This window comes from Geotrypetes seraphini, chromosome 5 (genome assembly GCF_902459505.1).
Source record: "Geotrypetes seraphini chromosome 5, aGeoSer1.1, whole genome shotgun sequence".
NCBI lineage: Eukaryota > Metazoa > Chordata > Amphibia > Gymnophiona > Dermophiidae > Geotrypetes > Geotrypetes seraphini.
In genome coordinates this window covers 135,662,572-135,675,465 of record NC_047088.1, presented here as the reverse complement: position 1 = coordinate 135,675,465, position 12,894 = coordinate 135,662,572, and the positions used below count along the sequence as shown (strand labels likewise).

General features: G+C 43.0%; 1 protein-coding gene across 6 annotated transcripts in view; it reads left to right on the top strand.

Moving 5' to 3' along the window:
- Positions 1-12,894, top strand: part of AGAP1 (ArfGAP with GTPase domain, ankyrin repeat and PH domain 1) — a 1,748,840-nt gene that overhangs the window by 79,935 nt on the left and 1,656,011 nt on the right. For all 6 annotated transcript variants that reach the window (XM_033947219.1, XM_033947222.1, XM_033947220.1 and 3 more), the window contains one exon: positions 11,137-11,224. In XM_033947219.1, coding sequence (XP_033803110.1) covers positions 11,137-11,224 — 88 coding nt within the window. The remainder of the gene's footprint in view (positions 1-11,136; positions 11,225-12,894) is intronic.

Here is a 12,894-nt window from a genome sequence, read left to right as displayed (position 1 = left end):
GGATGGAGTAGATTTTGACGGAGATTTCGGCAGTTGGAACCCAAGCATAGTACCGGGTAGAGCTTTGGATTATTGCCCAGAAATAGCTAAGAAGAAAAAAATTTAAATTGAATCAAGTTGGGCAGACTGGATGGACCATTCGGCTCTTTATTTGCCATCATCTACTATGTTAGTATGTTCAGTTCCTAAAAGGAGTACAGTATATTTGTATACCTCTTAAGAAGCCCTGTCCAGAGTTCAGTCTTAAGGTACTTCTTCGCAGTTTGTAGAAGGCTTCGTTTCAACCTGGTCTTTTGAGACTCTAAAAGGCTGTGACATTGAACACGGTGTTTCTTGTGGCCATGGCTTCAGCTCGGCAGTTTTCTGAGTTGCAGGCCTTGTACGGTGGGGATTCTTATTTCTGATTTACAAATTCTGGGGTGTCAGTTCTGACAGTACCACAATTTCTTTCTAAGGTGGTGTCATCCTTTCTTTTATACTGCTCTCACTTTTCCTTCCTTCTCCTTGGGAGGAGGAATGGGGAGGCGAGCTTTTCATCACTACATTTTTTAAAAGTATGTAGCATTCTCCGCAATCTGTAGATTTCTAACGACTTTTAGTCATTTAGATCACCTCTTTTTCAAGGGATGCGACAAACGTATGGCAGCGTCCAAAGCCTCCATTGCTTGAAGGGTCCAGGAGGACATTCTTTACTCTTACTTGGCAGAAGAACTTCATGACCATTCAGCCAGAGTAATGGCGGCTACTTGGACATAGTCCACAGGTTTTTTACCTTGGAGGAATTTTGTCATGCGGCTACTTGATCTTCCAAGAATACTTTATCTCAGCATTACCGGTTGGATGTTGGGGGCACATGTGGAGGCAGCGTTTAGTGCTTTGGTTGTTGTGGAAGTGGCATTTGTTTCCCACCCAGATTGAGGATTGCTTTGCTACATCCCATTGGTCTATGGATTCATCTGCTGCTGTTGCTAGGGAAGGAAAAATTATGTTCTTACCTGTTAATTTTCTTTCCCTTAGACGCAGCAGATGAATCCAGAGCCCCACCCTTTCTGGATATTGTCTGTGGTTTTTTTCTTTTGCAACTTTCGAAGTTAGTTATTATTGAGGGTTGTATTCTGTATTATTGCCTTTTGAGATTTGTTATGGGAAAGAAGTTTTTTTTTCCATGCTATGCCTATTGATGGTTACGGATGCTTGGGCAAGGAGCTATACTGGAGATAACAGGAGGAGTGCCAGCCAATGGGACCACCTGTTAATCAGTTTCTCTATCTCCACCTGCTGGTAGATGCGTGCTATCCCATTGGTCTCTGGATTCATCTGCTGCATCTAAGGGAAAGAAAATTAACAGGTAAGAATATAATTTTTCCTTATTATGGTGCAATATTCAATTTTGTCCATTTTTTATAAAGTGGGGCAGTTCACTTTAAAAGGCTGACAATGACAAAACTAGATGTCAGACTGATTTAAAAGTCTAGCAGTAGACATTTGTCAATGCAATCTGTTGAACTGTTATAGAATTGTAATGTTAACTTTACTCTTTCTTGGTCAGGCCAAAAACTTTTCAATTGACCCTCGTTTATTGTCTGTCAATATATAAATTTATTTATTTAAAACATTTTTAATCTGCCTTTATCCAAGGCGGCTTATAAATTTCTATACATAATAAAATAGGCAAAAGACATTCATTAGATTGAGGAAAATGCAAAGTTACAATATTCTATCTGCATAGCCTCAACATAACTGCGTCCAGACTAATTCTTAAGTACCATCATTCTTCAATTAAATAAACCATTTTTCAGTAAAAACATTACTCAACAACTGTTATATATTCACTTTAAAAAATCTTGAACAAACAGATGGGTTTTAAGCAACTGTCTAAATTGCAGGAGGTTTCTACAAAGACGCAACGTTCCTAACAAGACATTCCACATCAGTGGACTGACTAAAGAGAGACAAGAGCTCTTTGTTCATACATACCAGATATTATTCTCTCTCTTTGTGTCCAGCAATAAATGATTCTCAGATCTCAGCTTCAACGATAGAATATACAACATCAAACATTTTTCCAAATAGAATGGTTGAAAATCATAAACACCCTGATGTATGAGTTTCAAAACTTTGAATTTAATGCGGAATGCTAAGGGCAACCAATGCAATCTCTTAAGAATAGGAGAGATATGCTTGTATTGAGCTACTCCCATAAGCAGTCATGCAGCCAAATTTTGTATCATTTGCAACGCTTTGATACGCATCTGTGGTAAGCCCAGATTGATACCATTATAGTAATCCACCTGTGATAATACCAAGGCTTTGAAGTACCTGCCTCAAATAAGTTGATTGAACTACTTTTGCAATTTGAGCTTTGAATGTTAGGTACGCATCAGTTGTTACACTGAGCATTCTAACTTCTTCACGAACCTTAATCAAATGAACGCATACATTCACCTCTTTAGGCCATAGATGTTCATCTACTTCACCAACAATCAGAATCTCTGTTTTATCCCAGGACAAACAGGCAGACTATTCTCACATGTGGGTGATGTCATCCACGGAGCGCGGATGCAAAGAGCCTCACAAGTAGACTTGCTTGTAGAAACTCAGAAGTTTCGAGTCTGCCGCACTGCGCATGCACGAGTGCCTTCCCGCCCAGCACAGGGCGAGTCTCCTCAGTTCTCAGTTTTTCACAGAGCCGAGAAGTCAATCTTTGATGCTCTGTGCTGAACTTAGTTCGCTTTGTGCCTTCTCTTCACCGCGATTTGTGTTTTATATTCTTATTACTGGATCGCTGCGCTTTTCTTTTTTTTTTTTTGTTGACTGACTGGCGGGGCCTGTTGCGTGCCCACAACCTGCAGGCTTCGACTTTGTGGCGGCTATCATCCCTTTTATGTCCCAACCAGTCACGGGCTTCAACAAGTGTAGCCAGTGCCAGCGTGCAGTCTCCCTCACTGACCCACACCACTGGTGTCTTCAGTGTCTGGGGCCTGACCATTGCCCGGAATCGTGTGTTCGCTGTGCTATCCTTCAACCTTGAGCCCTCAAATGTCGTCTGGTTCTGGTGGAGAAGCTTTTCAGGATAGATTCTTCAGCTACACCCTCGACCTCCAACTCAGTCAGACCTACTGCGGGGTGTCCTCCTGCCTCCACAACTCCGACCTCGAGTCTCGTCAAACCTTCCTCGTTTGGATCGTCCTTAACCTCGAGCAAATCTGCCAAGTCTTATCCTGAGCTTCCCTCAGTTCAGATACCTAAGCAGACAGTTCCGGCGGTGGTCCTCAAGTTATCCAAGCATCATTCCAAGCCGAAACATGCTTCTTCTGCCACCTTGGAGCCTTTAGTCTCAGCAAGTGGTCCAGTTTCAGACTCGGATCCATAATTGCAGGCTACTATCCAGACATTATAGAGCGGGAATTTGTTCAGTTATTGAGCAAATATAGTTTTGCCTCGACTCTGCTTCCTGCAGTTCAGCCTGGGTACCCAGCAGTCTCACAAGAAGTCGAATCCTTGCCTGTGCCTTGAGCTGAATCGACACACTCTATGTAAGGAGTCAAGTCTTTGTGAGTGGCTGGTCTGGAATCTACACACTCTATGCAAGGAGTCGAGTCTTTGCGAGTATCTCGACTGGAATTTTCACACTCTTTGCAAGGAGTCGAGTCTTTGTGACTGTCTTGCCGAGAATCCTCACTAGTACTGCCCGATTCATGATTCGAATCGGTTCACCGATTCAAATCAGGTGAATCGATTCGAATCGGTTCATTCTTAAGAAAAACTGGACTCACCGATTCAGCTCCGAGACCCGTTCAGGAAAGTTGAGAATCTGCAGGGTGGGGGGCTGGGAAAGCTGAGAATCAGCAGGGGGGGGGGGGGGCTGGTGAAAATTGGGTGATGATTTTCTTTGGGGCTGGGGAAGCTGAGAATCGTGGGAGCTGGGGAGGGGGAATATGGAGACTCTTTATTTGGTGATGCTCTTGGAAAGCTGAGAATCATCTCTGTAGGCTGGCGAGGGGGAATATGGGGCCTATTTCTATGGGGATGCTCTGGGCCTGGAGAAGCTGAGAATCATGGGAGCTGAGGAGGGGGAATATGGAGACTCTTTATTTGGTGATGCTCTTGGAAAGCTGAGAATCATCTCTGTAGGCTGGAGAGGAGGAATATGGGGTCCTTTCTTTGGGGATGCTCTGGGGAAGCTGAGTCTAGGGGAGGGGGCTTGGGAGGGGAATATGGTAGTGCTGCCCGATTTCCTTGATATTCCCTTGTTTAAATAAAATGTTTAAACTTAAAAAGCTGTGTCATTGAAAATGAATCAAATCGAAATACTTGTCACTGAATCGGGCAGCACTAATTCTCACACTCCATACAAGGAGCCGAGTCTTTGGGAGTGCTTTGAGATTCCTCGATCCAAACCACTGAGTCTATGGGTTTTCGATCTACAGCTTCCACTGCTATTCACTCACCAAAGGCATTGCCCATTTCGAGACATAGGACAAAGTCTTCTCGACCTCACATAAGACCTGCTTCCAGGCAGTTCTCTTGTCGCCGGTTGAGGCCTTCATCGAGGCATTCATGGAGGCGCAGGTCCTCTTCCAGAGAGAAGCCTTCCTCGTCCAGGCCTTCTAGCTCTTCGAGACCTCCAACTCCTCGATCGAGGACTTCAATCGCAGAGCCCGAGGTCTCAGCTGATTCCAATACCTCGAACCAGTCTGTATATTTGCTTGGTTACCAATACTCATAGAGGCCTCGCCTTCGTTTTCCACTCGAGGTGCCTCAAGGCCATCCAGTCCTTATCGAGGCCATGCTCTGGCAGACCAGTTATCCTTTTCCTCCTTCCTCCGTCAGATAGCTGAGGACCTGGATATTAAATTAGATGCTGGATCAAAGTACTCTAAGGAGTGTTTAGAGGAAATGAGTATGCCTCGACCTCCTGCAGAGTCTCTCAAGCTTCCTCTTAATAGACTTCTGTCTCAAACTTTCAAACGAAACCTCGAGACTCCTTATCCTATTCCTGCTGTTCCTGGCAAGTTGGAATCGATATATAGAGCTCTACATTGCGAGGGCTTTGAGATTTCACAACTATCTCATCAATCCCTTCTTGTAAAATCTTCAATGAAGAGGACCCATCCTTCCAGGGTTTATGCCACCATACCTCCTGGAAGAGAGGGTAGGACCATGGACAAGTTTGGCCGTCATCTTTATCAAAATTCGATGATGGCCTCCAGGGTTTTGAATTATAACTTCATTTTCACTACTTATTTCAAGTACTTGATTGATATTCTCCCTGGTTTTTCTAAAGTCTTTGGTCAGCATAGACTTTTGGAGTTTCAGCAAGTCACTGCTACCTTGGCACAACTCAGTTTACATCTTCTTCAGTAATTTTATGATGCCTTTGAACTTTCCTCAAGGGTCACTGCATTCTCGGTAGCAATGCGCCATCTGGCTTGACTTCGCACCATTGATATGGATCCCAATATTCAGGATCATCTGGCTAATATTCCTTGTGAGAACAATGACCTCTTTGTTGAATCCATAAGGCCGCCACCAAGAAGTTGTCTGAACATGAAAAATCCTTTGCTTCTATCAACAGACCAAAGCCAGCTCCAGCAAAACCTACTAGACCTCTTCCATCCTATCAGAGGCGTTATCCTCCAAGGGCAGCTCCTTACACTCGAGCACCCCCCAAGAAACAACAGCAGAAGCAACAGAAACCTCTGCCTTCTGCTACAACCAAGGTTTCTCAGTCTTTTTGATTGTCTCATACAGAGCATAACCTCCATCGTTCTGCCTCTGTCTTCCCCTCTCCCAATAGGAGGTCGTCTCCATCATTTTTACCATCGATGGGAGACCATTACATCCAACTTCTGGGTGTTGTCAATAATCAGGGAAGGATACTCTCTTCATTTCACTCATTTTCCACCAGAACTTCCTCCAAGACAGCATCCTTCCAGTCCATCCCAGACCACCCTTCTTCTTCAGGACGCTCAAGCTCTGCTTCGTCTCCGTGCCATTGAGGCAGTTCCCTTGGAATAGCAGAGCAAGGGGGTTTTACTCCCGTTGCTTCCTAGTCACGAAGAAGACGGGCAATCTGCGACCCATTCTTGATCTCAGGGCTCTCAACAAATTTTTGGTCAAAGAAAAATTTTGCATGTTGTCCCTGGCATCCCTTTATCCCTTTCTACATCAAAACGATTGGTTATGTTCTCTGGATCTCAAGAAGGCTTACACTCATATTCCCATTCATCCAGACTCCCATCAGTACCTCAGATTTCGGGTGTGGAATCTGCATTTTCAATACAGAGTGCTACCCTTCGTCCTGGCATCATCTCCCAGAGTGTTCACCAAGTGCCTAATGGTGGTAGCAGCAGCTCTAAGGAACCATGGTCTTCAGGTATTCCCTACCTGGACGACTGGCTCATCAAAGATTCAACATCTTAGGGGGTTATTGTAGCGACCCAATGGACTACGTTCCTACAAAGCTTTGTAATTCAAAATCAACTTTCCCACCACCTTTAGACCTCTCAGAATCTACATTTCATTGGAGCTATCCAGCTCAGAGCATTCCTTCCTCAGCAGCGTCTGGATGCTCTTCTTCACCTGTGTCACAAAGTCTTCCCTTTCTTCCCTTTTGGCAAGACACATGATGGTTCTCTTAGGTCACATGGCCTCGACAGTTCATGTGACTCTTTTTTGCCAGACTTCACCTCTGAATTCCTCAGTGGACCCTGGCATCTGAGTGGACGCAGTCTTGCGAACTACTCTATTGACACATTACAGTCTCTCCTCTAGTGGATGCTCTCTTCCAGTCTCTCATCAGAAGGTCCTCACGACAGATTCCTTGACCTACGCTTGGGGGGCTCACATCGACGATCTCCATACTCAAGTCCTTTGGTCCAGCACGAATATTCAGTGTCGTATCAATCTGTTGGAACTCAGAGCAATCTTCAATGCTCTCAAAGTTTTTGAACATCTTCTTCACGACCAGGTAGTCCTCATTCGGACGGACAACCATTACTATGTCAACAAGCAGGGAGGAATGGGATCTCTCTCCCTTTGTCAAGAAGCTCATGAAGGTTTGGACTTGGCAATCCTCCACAACACCTTCTTGAAAGCTGTCTACATCCAAGGGGCGAAAAACTGTTTGGCGGACAAATTGAGTCATTTTCTGCAACCTCACAAATGGACGCTCAATTCCTCGCCTCTTCATCACATTTTTTCTCAGTGGGGAACTCCTCAAATAGATCTCTTTGCATCTCCCCACAACCACAAACTGCCTCAGTTCTGCTCCAGGATATACTCTCTTCATCGCTTCGAAGCAGATGCTTTTCTGCTGGAATGGACGAATCCTTTATGCATTTTTTCCATTCCCTCTCATTCTCAAGACTCTTGTCAAGCTCAAGACCGATCATGCCACCATGATTCTGATAGCTCCTCGGTGGCCCAGGCAACTTCAACTCAGCAGCAGAGAGCCATAGCTTTTACCAGTTTTTCCGTCTCTGCTTACACAGAGTCAAGGATCTCTACTTCATCCCAACCTGCAGTCTCTACACCTGACACCTTGGTACCTCTCAACATAACTCCTCTTCAGTTTTCTCAACCTGTTTGAGACGTATTAGAGACTTCTAGAAAGCCTGCCACTCGACAATGCTACCACCAAAAATGAACTAGATTTTCTACATGGTGCATCTCTCATAACAAGGAGCCTCGAGATGGGGGAAAATGCTGAACTTTAGGGAGGGCAGGCCTTTGGGGGGGGGTGGCAGGCCTTCTGGGGAGGGGGGCCTTGGTATAGAGGTATTACACCAGGGAGGGAAGGAGGGGGTTCAAAGAGACATTCATATATCGGACTGGGGGTGGAGGGAAGAAATAATGGATCTAAAAACAGGAGAGGGTGGACATTGGGATTTAGGGAGGGAAAGAACATAAAGAGAGAAGTTGGACACAAGGGATGGTGAGGAGGGGGGTGGTTAGAGATATTGGATAGAAGGGTAGTTGGGAAGAGATGGTGGACCCTGGGGTGGTGGAGAAGGAGGGAGAGATGCTGGATGGAAGGGTAGTTGAGAAAATAAGAGAAGGTAGATCTGGAGATGGTGGGGTCCATCGCTGCAGCTGCGGGGATGGAGATGAAAAAAAAGAAAGATGTCAGACCTCCAGGGGAGGGAAGGGGAGGAAGGAGATGGAAGATGGATGGTTAGCACGGAGAAAGAAGGAGACCCTGCCAAGCGAGTTATCAAAAGACAACCAGAGCCTGGGACCAACATGATTTGAATAATGACCAGACAAGAAAAGGTAGAAAAAATAATTTTATTTTCTGTTTGGTGATTACAATATGTCAGATTTGATTTGTGTATCCTGCCAGAGCAGGTGTTAGACCGCAAACATGAGCTAGGATTTAACTGAGAGGAAAAGACTTTTTTGTTTGTTTATTTTGTTTACATCACAGCGCCAGTTTGTGTAGGAGAGTGCTAAGGAGGTGAAGAGGCTATTAAATAAACCCACCAGGATGTTTGAAAAAAAAACAAACCAAACAACAAACACCCAATTGGACAGGAGAATAGAATTGAAAAATCGATTCAATAGGCTGAATCGAATCAAATCGAATCAAAATTTTTTTTCCTGAATCAGGCAGCACTATTAAGCAGTGATGAAGCCACAGCAGTGCTTCACCTTATTGTATAGTGAACTATGGAATCACCGTGATTTTATAACTGTTTCTGAAATAAAATGGTGCTTAAATCTGTCTTGACAGTTCCTGTTTTGCAGAATTTTTATGTTTGAAACTTTATTATGACAAATCTTCATTGAAAGAAAACTGACAAATGGGTAAAATCATCAAGTTGTGCTTTTAACTAGCAAAATTTGGACTTGAGTAGATTTAGGAAAAAGGTGGACCAAAGTTTAGTGAGGATTATTGAGGGTAATAAATTATGGTGAAGGACCAAAGTTTAGATTATTGAGGGTAATAAATTATGGTAAAGGACACAGGTGTCAAACACAAGGCTTGCGGGCTGAATCTGGCCAGCCTGGCCTTTTTATGTGGCCCACGGCAATGCTCCTGAACTGCTCCTTTTCACACCCCAGCATGTCCTCCCTCCCACGCCGGTCCAACGTCACCGTCATGCCAGAAAGTCTGCCGGTTTCAGCAGCGATTCGTCAGTGTTGTCTGTAGCTATCCCTCCTGCCTTCCATCAGCCGCAGTCCACCCCAGACGGAAAGGGTTAGTTGCGCGTTATTGGAGACAGACGCGGCAGACGAAAAGCAGGAGGGGGAGCCACGTACACCACTGCCGAATCACTGAGGCCCAGTCAGAAAGATACTGAAGGGATAACAAACTCAACCACTATACTGTTACTGTTGAGTGACTAAAGAGTTACTTGAATTCAGGAAAAGTTACTTCATGAAAAATATTCATAAATATAGATTCAATAGTTGTCAATTTATATATCTGATAGAACTCTGCTCAGAGACATGAAGGCAATATGTTCCGCCTCACCACCCAATCATTGCAGTGTTCAATGTAAATTTGCTCCAGGTGAAAATTTTCTTTAACTGTTATGTTGCTAGCTACTACAGTTATGTTTAACCTTTTATCCAAATCTAAAGTATAAAAACAGATTTGTTCAAACTTAGCTTTGAAAAAATGGAACCAGCTACTTTTTCATAGCTAAGTTTGAACAAATCTGTTTTTATACTTTAGATTTGGATAAAAGGTTAAGCATAACTGTAGTAGCTAGTAACATAACAGTTAATGAAAATTTTCACCTGGAGCAAATTTACATTGAACACTGCAATGATTGGGTGGTGAGGCGGAACATATTGCCTTCATGTCTCTGAGCAGAGTTCTATCAGATATATAAATTGACAACTATTGAACCTATATTTATGAATATTTTTCATGAAGTGACTTTTCCTGAATTCGAATCACTGAGGCCTGCAGACTCCTCGGCTTGGCGGTGACATCGGACCGGCGCTGAAGGGCAAGACACCGTGCTGCGAGGAGAGAGGGACTGTCACTGGAGGAAAAGGTAAGCTGAGCTGTGATGAGAGAGGGGGCTCCGGCGCTGGAGGGAAAGGCATGAAGAGAGCGAGATGAAGGGAGAGAGGTTGGACTTATGGTAGTGTGGAGAAAGAGAGAAAAAGATACTTGAAGGGAGAACCGTTGGGAAGAGAAAGGGAGAAATGGTGGACCTGGGGGGAGGGAGGGAGGCAGGCAGACAGGGGGAGAGATGGGATGGGGGGTAGTTGGGAAGAGAAAGGGAGAGAAGTTGGATCTGGAGATGGAAAATTGATAGTTAGCTGAAAATTTAAAAAGGAGAAGGATGAGAAAGAGAGTGAGATTTGAGTGGATAGAGGCAGAAAAGAAAAAAGGAGAAAAGTTGAAAGGGAAAAATCAGTATGTTGGAGACAAGGACTGGAGCAAGAGAGAAGAGGAGAAAAAAATGGACAGCAGACACTGGAAAGAGAATTAGAAGAGAGACAAAATCAGAAAGAGAAACTGGAACTAAAAGCAAAATGACCAAACAACAAAAGGTAGAAAAAATAATTTTATTTTCTATTTTGTGATTACAATATGTCAGATTTGAAATGTGTATCCTGCCAGAGTTGGTGTTAAACAGAAAGAGTGAACTAGGACCTAAAAGAGAGGAAAAGTCTTTTTTATTTATTTTGTAGCCAGCGTGGGGTTGGAGAGGTTGTATCCCTATACTTGTACTAAAACTAACCCCGTCCTTTGCTGGTGCGCAGCGTGGGTTTTGGTGGCGGCGATTGATCTGATGCTCACAGAAGTCTTATGAGTATCGGAGCAGCCGCCGGCACTGGGGCCCATGCTGTGCGTCAGCAAAGGGGGTATCTTAATAAAAAATCCAGCCCACGACTGCCTGTGTTTTAGATTTCGGCCCCTTATGTGATTTGAGTTTGATATCCCTCATATAGGAGATTTGGTCTGCTACAAATTGGAAGCTATTTAAATGAATGCAGAATTTTATTTTGAGGAGGATCTGAAGCTGTGATTATGTATATTTTATTTATGGATGTTGATTTGTGACCTACTCAGAAATTTAATTTTGGATGTGGATTAATGTTTAAGTAAATAATTAAAACTGCTTTCTGCTTCACCACATTGGCTGTTTTTTTACTTTGTCGTTTCAGGGAATTGTGGGTAATTTAGCCAGTGGCAAGTCAGCTTTGGTGCATCGATATCTGACTGGAACATATGTTCAAGAAGAATCACCTGAAGGTATGAAGAGGGTGAAGGAAGGGGCAATAGATGAGTGATATAGCATTACTGGAAGCATGATGTCTTGACTTCTCTATTGCTTTCATACACTATACAACGTATTTATTTATATAGCTAGTGTTGTACATAAAAGAGCAGTAAAAAAGAGTGCTAATGTGTGTATCTTTCCTGTACGAATTAATTGTTTTTGGAATTGCATTCTTTTGAAATTACATTATGTTCACATTATGTAAACAATTTTACTTGAAGGGTCCTGATATTTTTTGGTCAATTAGTATGCTTAGTTGAGTCCAAAAATGTCAAGAACATGATTCTTCCATTGTTTGTTCAAAGTCATCATCTCCAGCCAGGAGAGCATTGATATTGAAGATATTGATGCTGGATTGTTTTCAGGTTTCTAAATAAATTGAGATTTTATAGCCCAAAGTGCCTTATAACCATTTCTTTTTACTAAATAAGTATTTTTTGGTTGCCATTGTTCCAGTCAGGAATTCTTACTATAATTAAACATTCTCAAAGGACAAGCAGGTATAATATTCTCACATGTGGACACTGCCATAGTGTATGTGCGGGTGCCTTCATACCTGACGCATGAGCACTTGACCAGCAGTCTGTCATTTTCAACTGAACAGAGAGGTTGTCTTTCATTCTCTCCTCAGCACTTCAAAAATTTTTCGCATTTTGATACCTTCCTGGTTTTTAATTTTTTCATGTTTTCTTCATTATTTTTATTTTTATTTTTTTAACCGAAATTTGGTCTCTACTTAAGTTTTGTTAATTTTCTCCAAGTTTGCAGTTTCGGGCTATGGAGCTCTTGAAGCCCTTTTTCTCCTTGGGGAGCATCAACTATTTCTGGTATACCCCATACCCCTGTTCTTTTTAGCTTTTTGACATTACATCAGTTTGGGTATGAAGTGTGAGTAGATGCGCCTGTGGGCTGATTCTGTTTTGAGGGCGCGTCCAAGGGGTAGGGACAGCCATCTTTCTTTCTGGGATCTTAATGGTCGGCTTGGGTTATATATTGGTAGCTTGGGAATTATGTAGCCTGGTATAAATTTATTGAAGGTTTTGAATTCCAGGACTAGGAAAATACAATGCTTCTTGATAGGCAGCCAATGAACAGATGCTAGCGCAGAGTTCTGTTTTTGATGCATTTAGCTGTAGTTTGTATATGGTCATTCAATCCTTTATTTCAGATAAACAGCACTGTAGTTTCTTGATTTGCTTAGTTCAATTTGGGTCCAGGGGAGTTAGAGTTGGATATCATCGGTGAATGAATGGATGGATTTGGATGTGGTGTTTTTCTGCAATGTTGATTACTGGTCTAACATTGAAGAGTACCCTGTGGAACTCCATAGTTAAGTGGTTTTGGTTCAGATGTGGTCTGGCCTACTAGTACTCTCCGAGATCTTTCACTTAGGAAGGAGGAGAACCACCCTAGTTTCAACATCACAGATTCCAATGTGCTTCATCCTGGATGGTCTATGGTGTCAAAAGTGACACTTAGTTCAAAAGAATTGGTAATACATCTTCTCCTTTATCAAGAAATTTCCATCAGTCATCTATGATGTTTAATATGACTGTTTCTGTACTGGATATTTCCTAAGACCTGATTAGTAGGTAGAGAGGGTCATTTTTTTCTATGAAATCCTATAGTTGTACAAGTACAG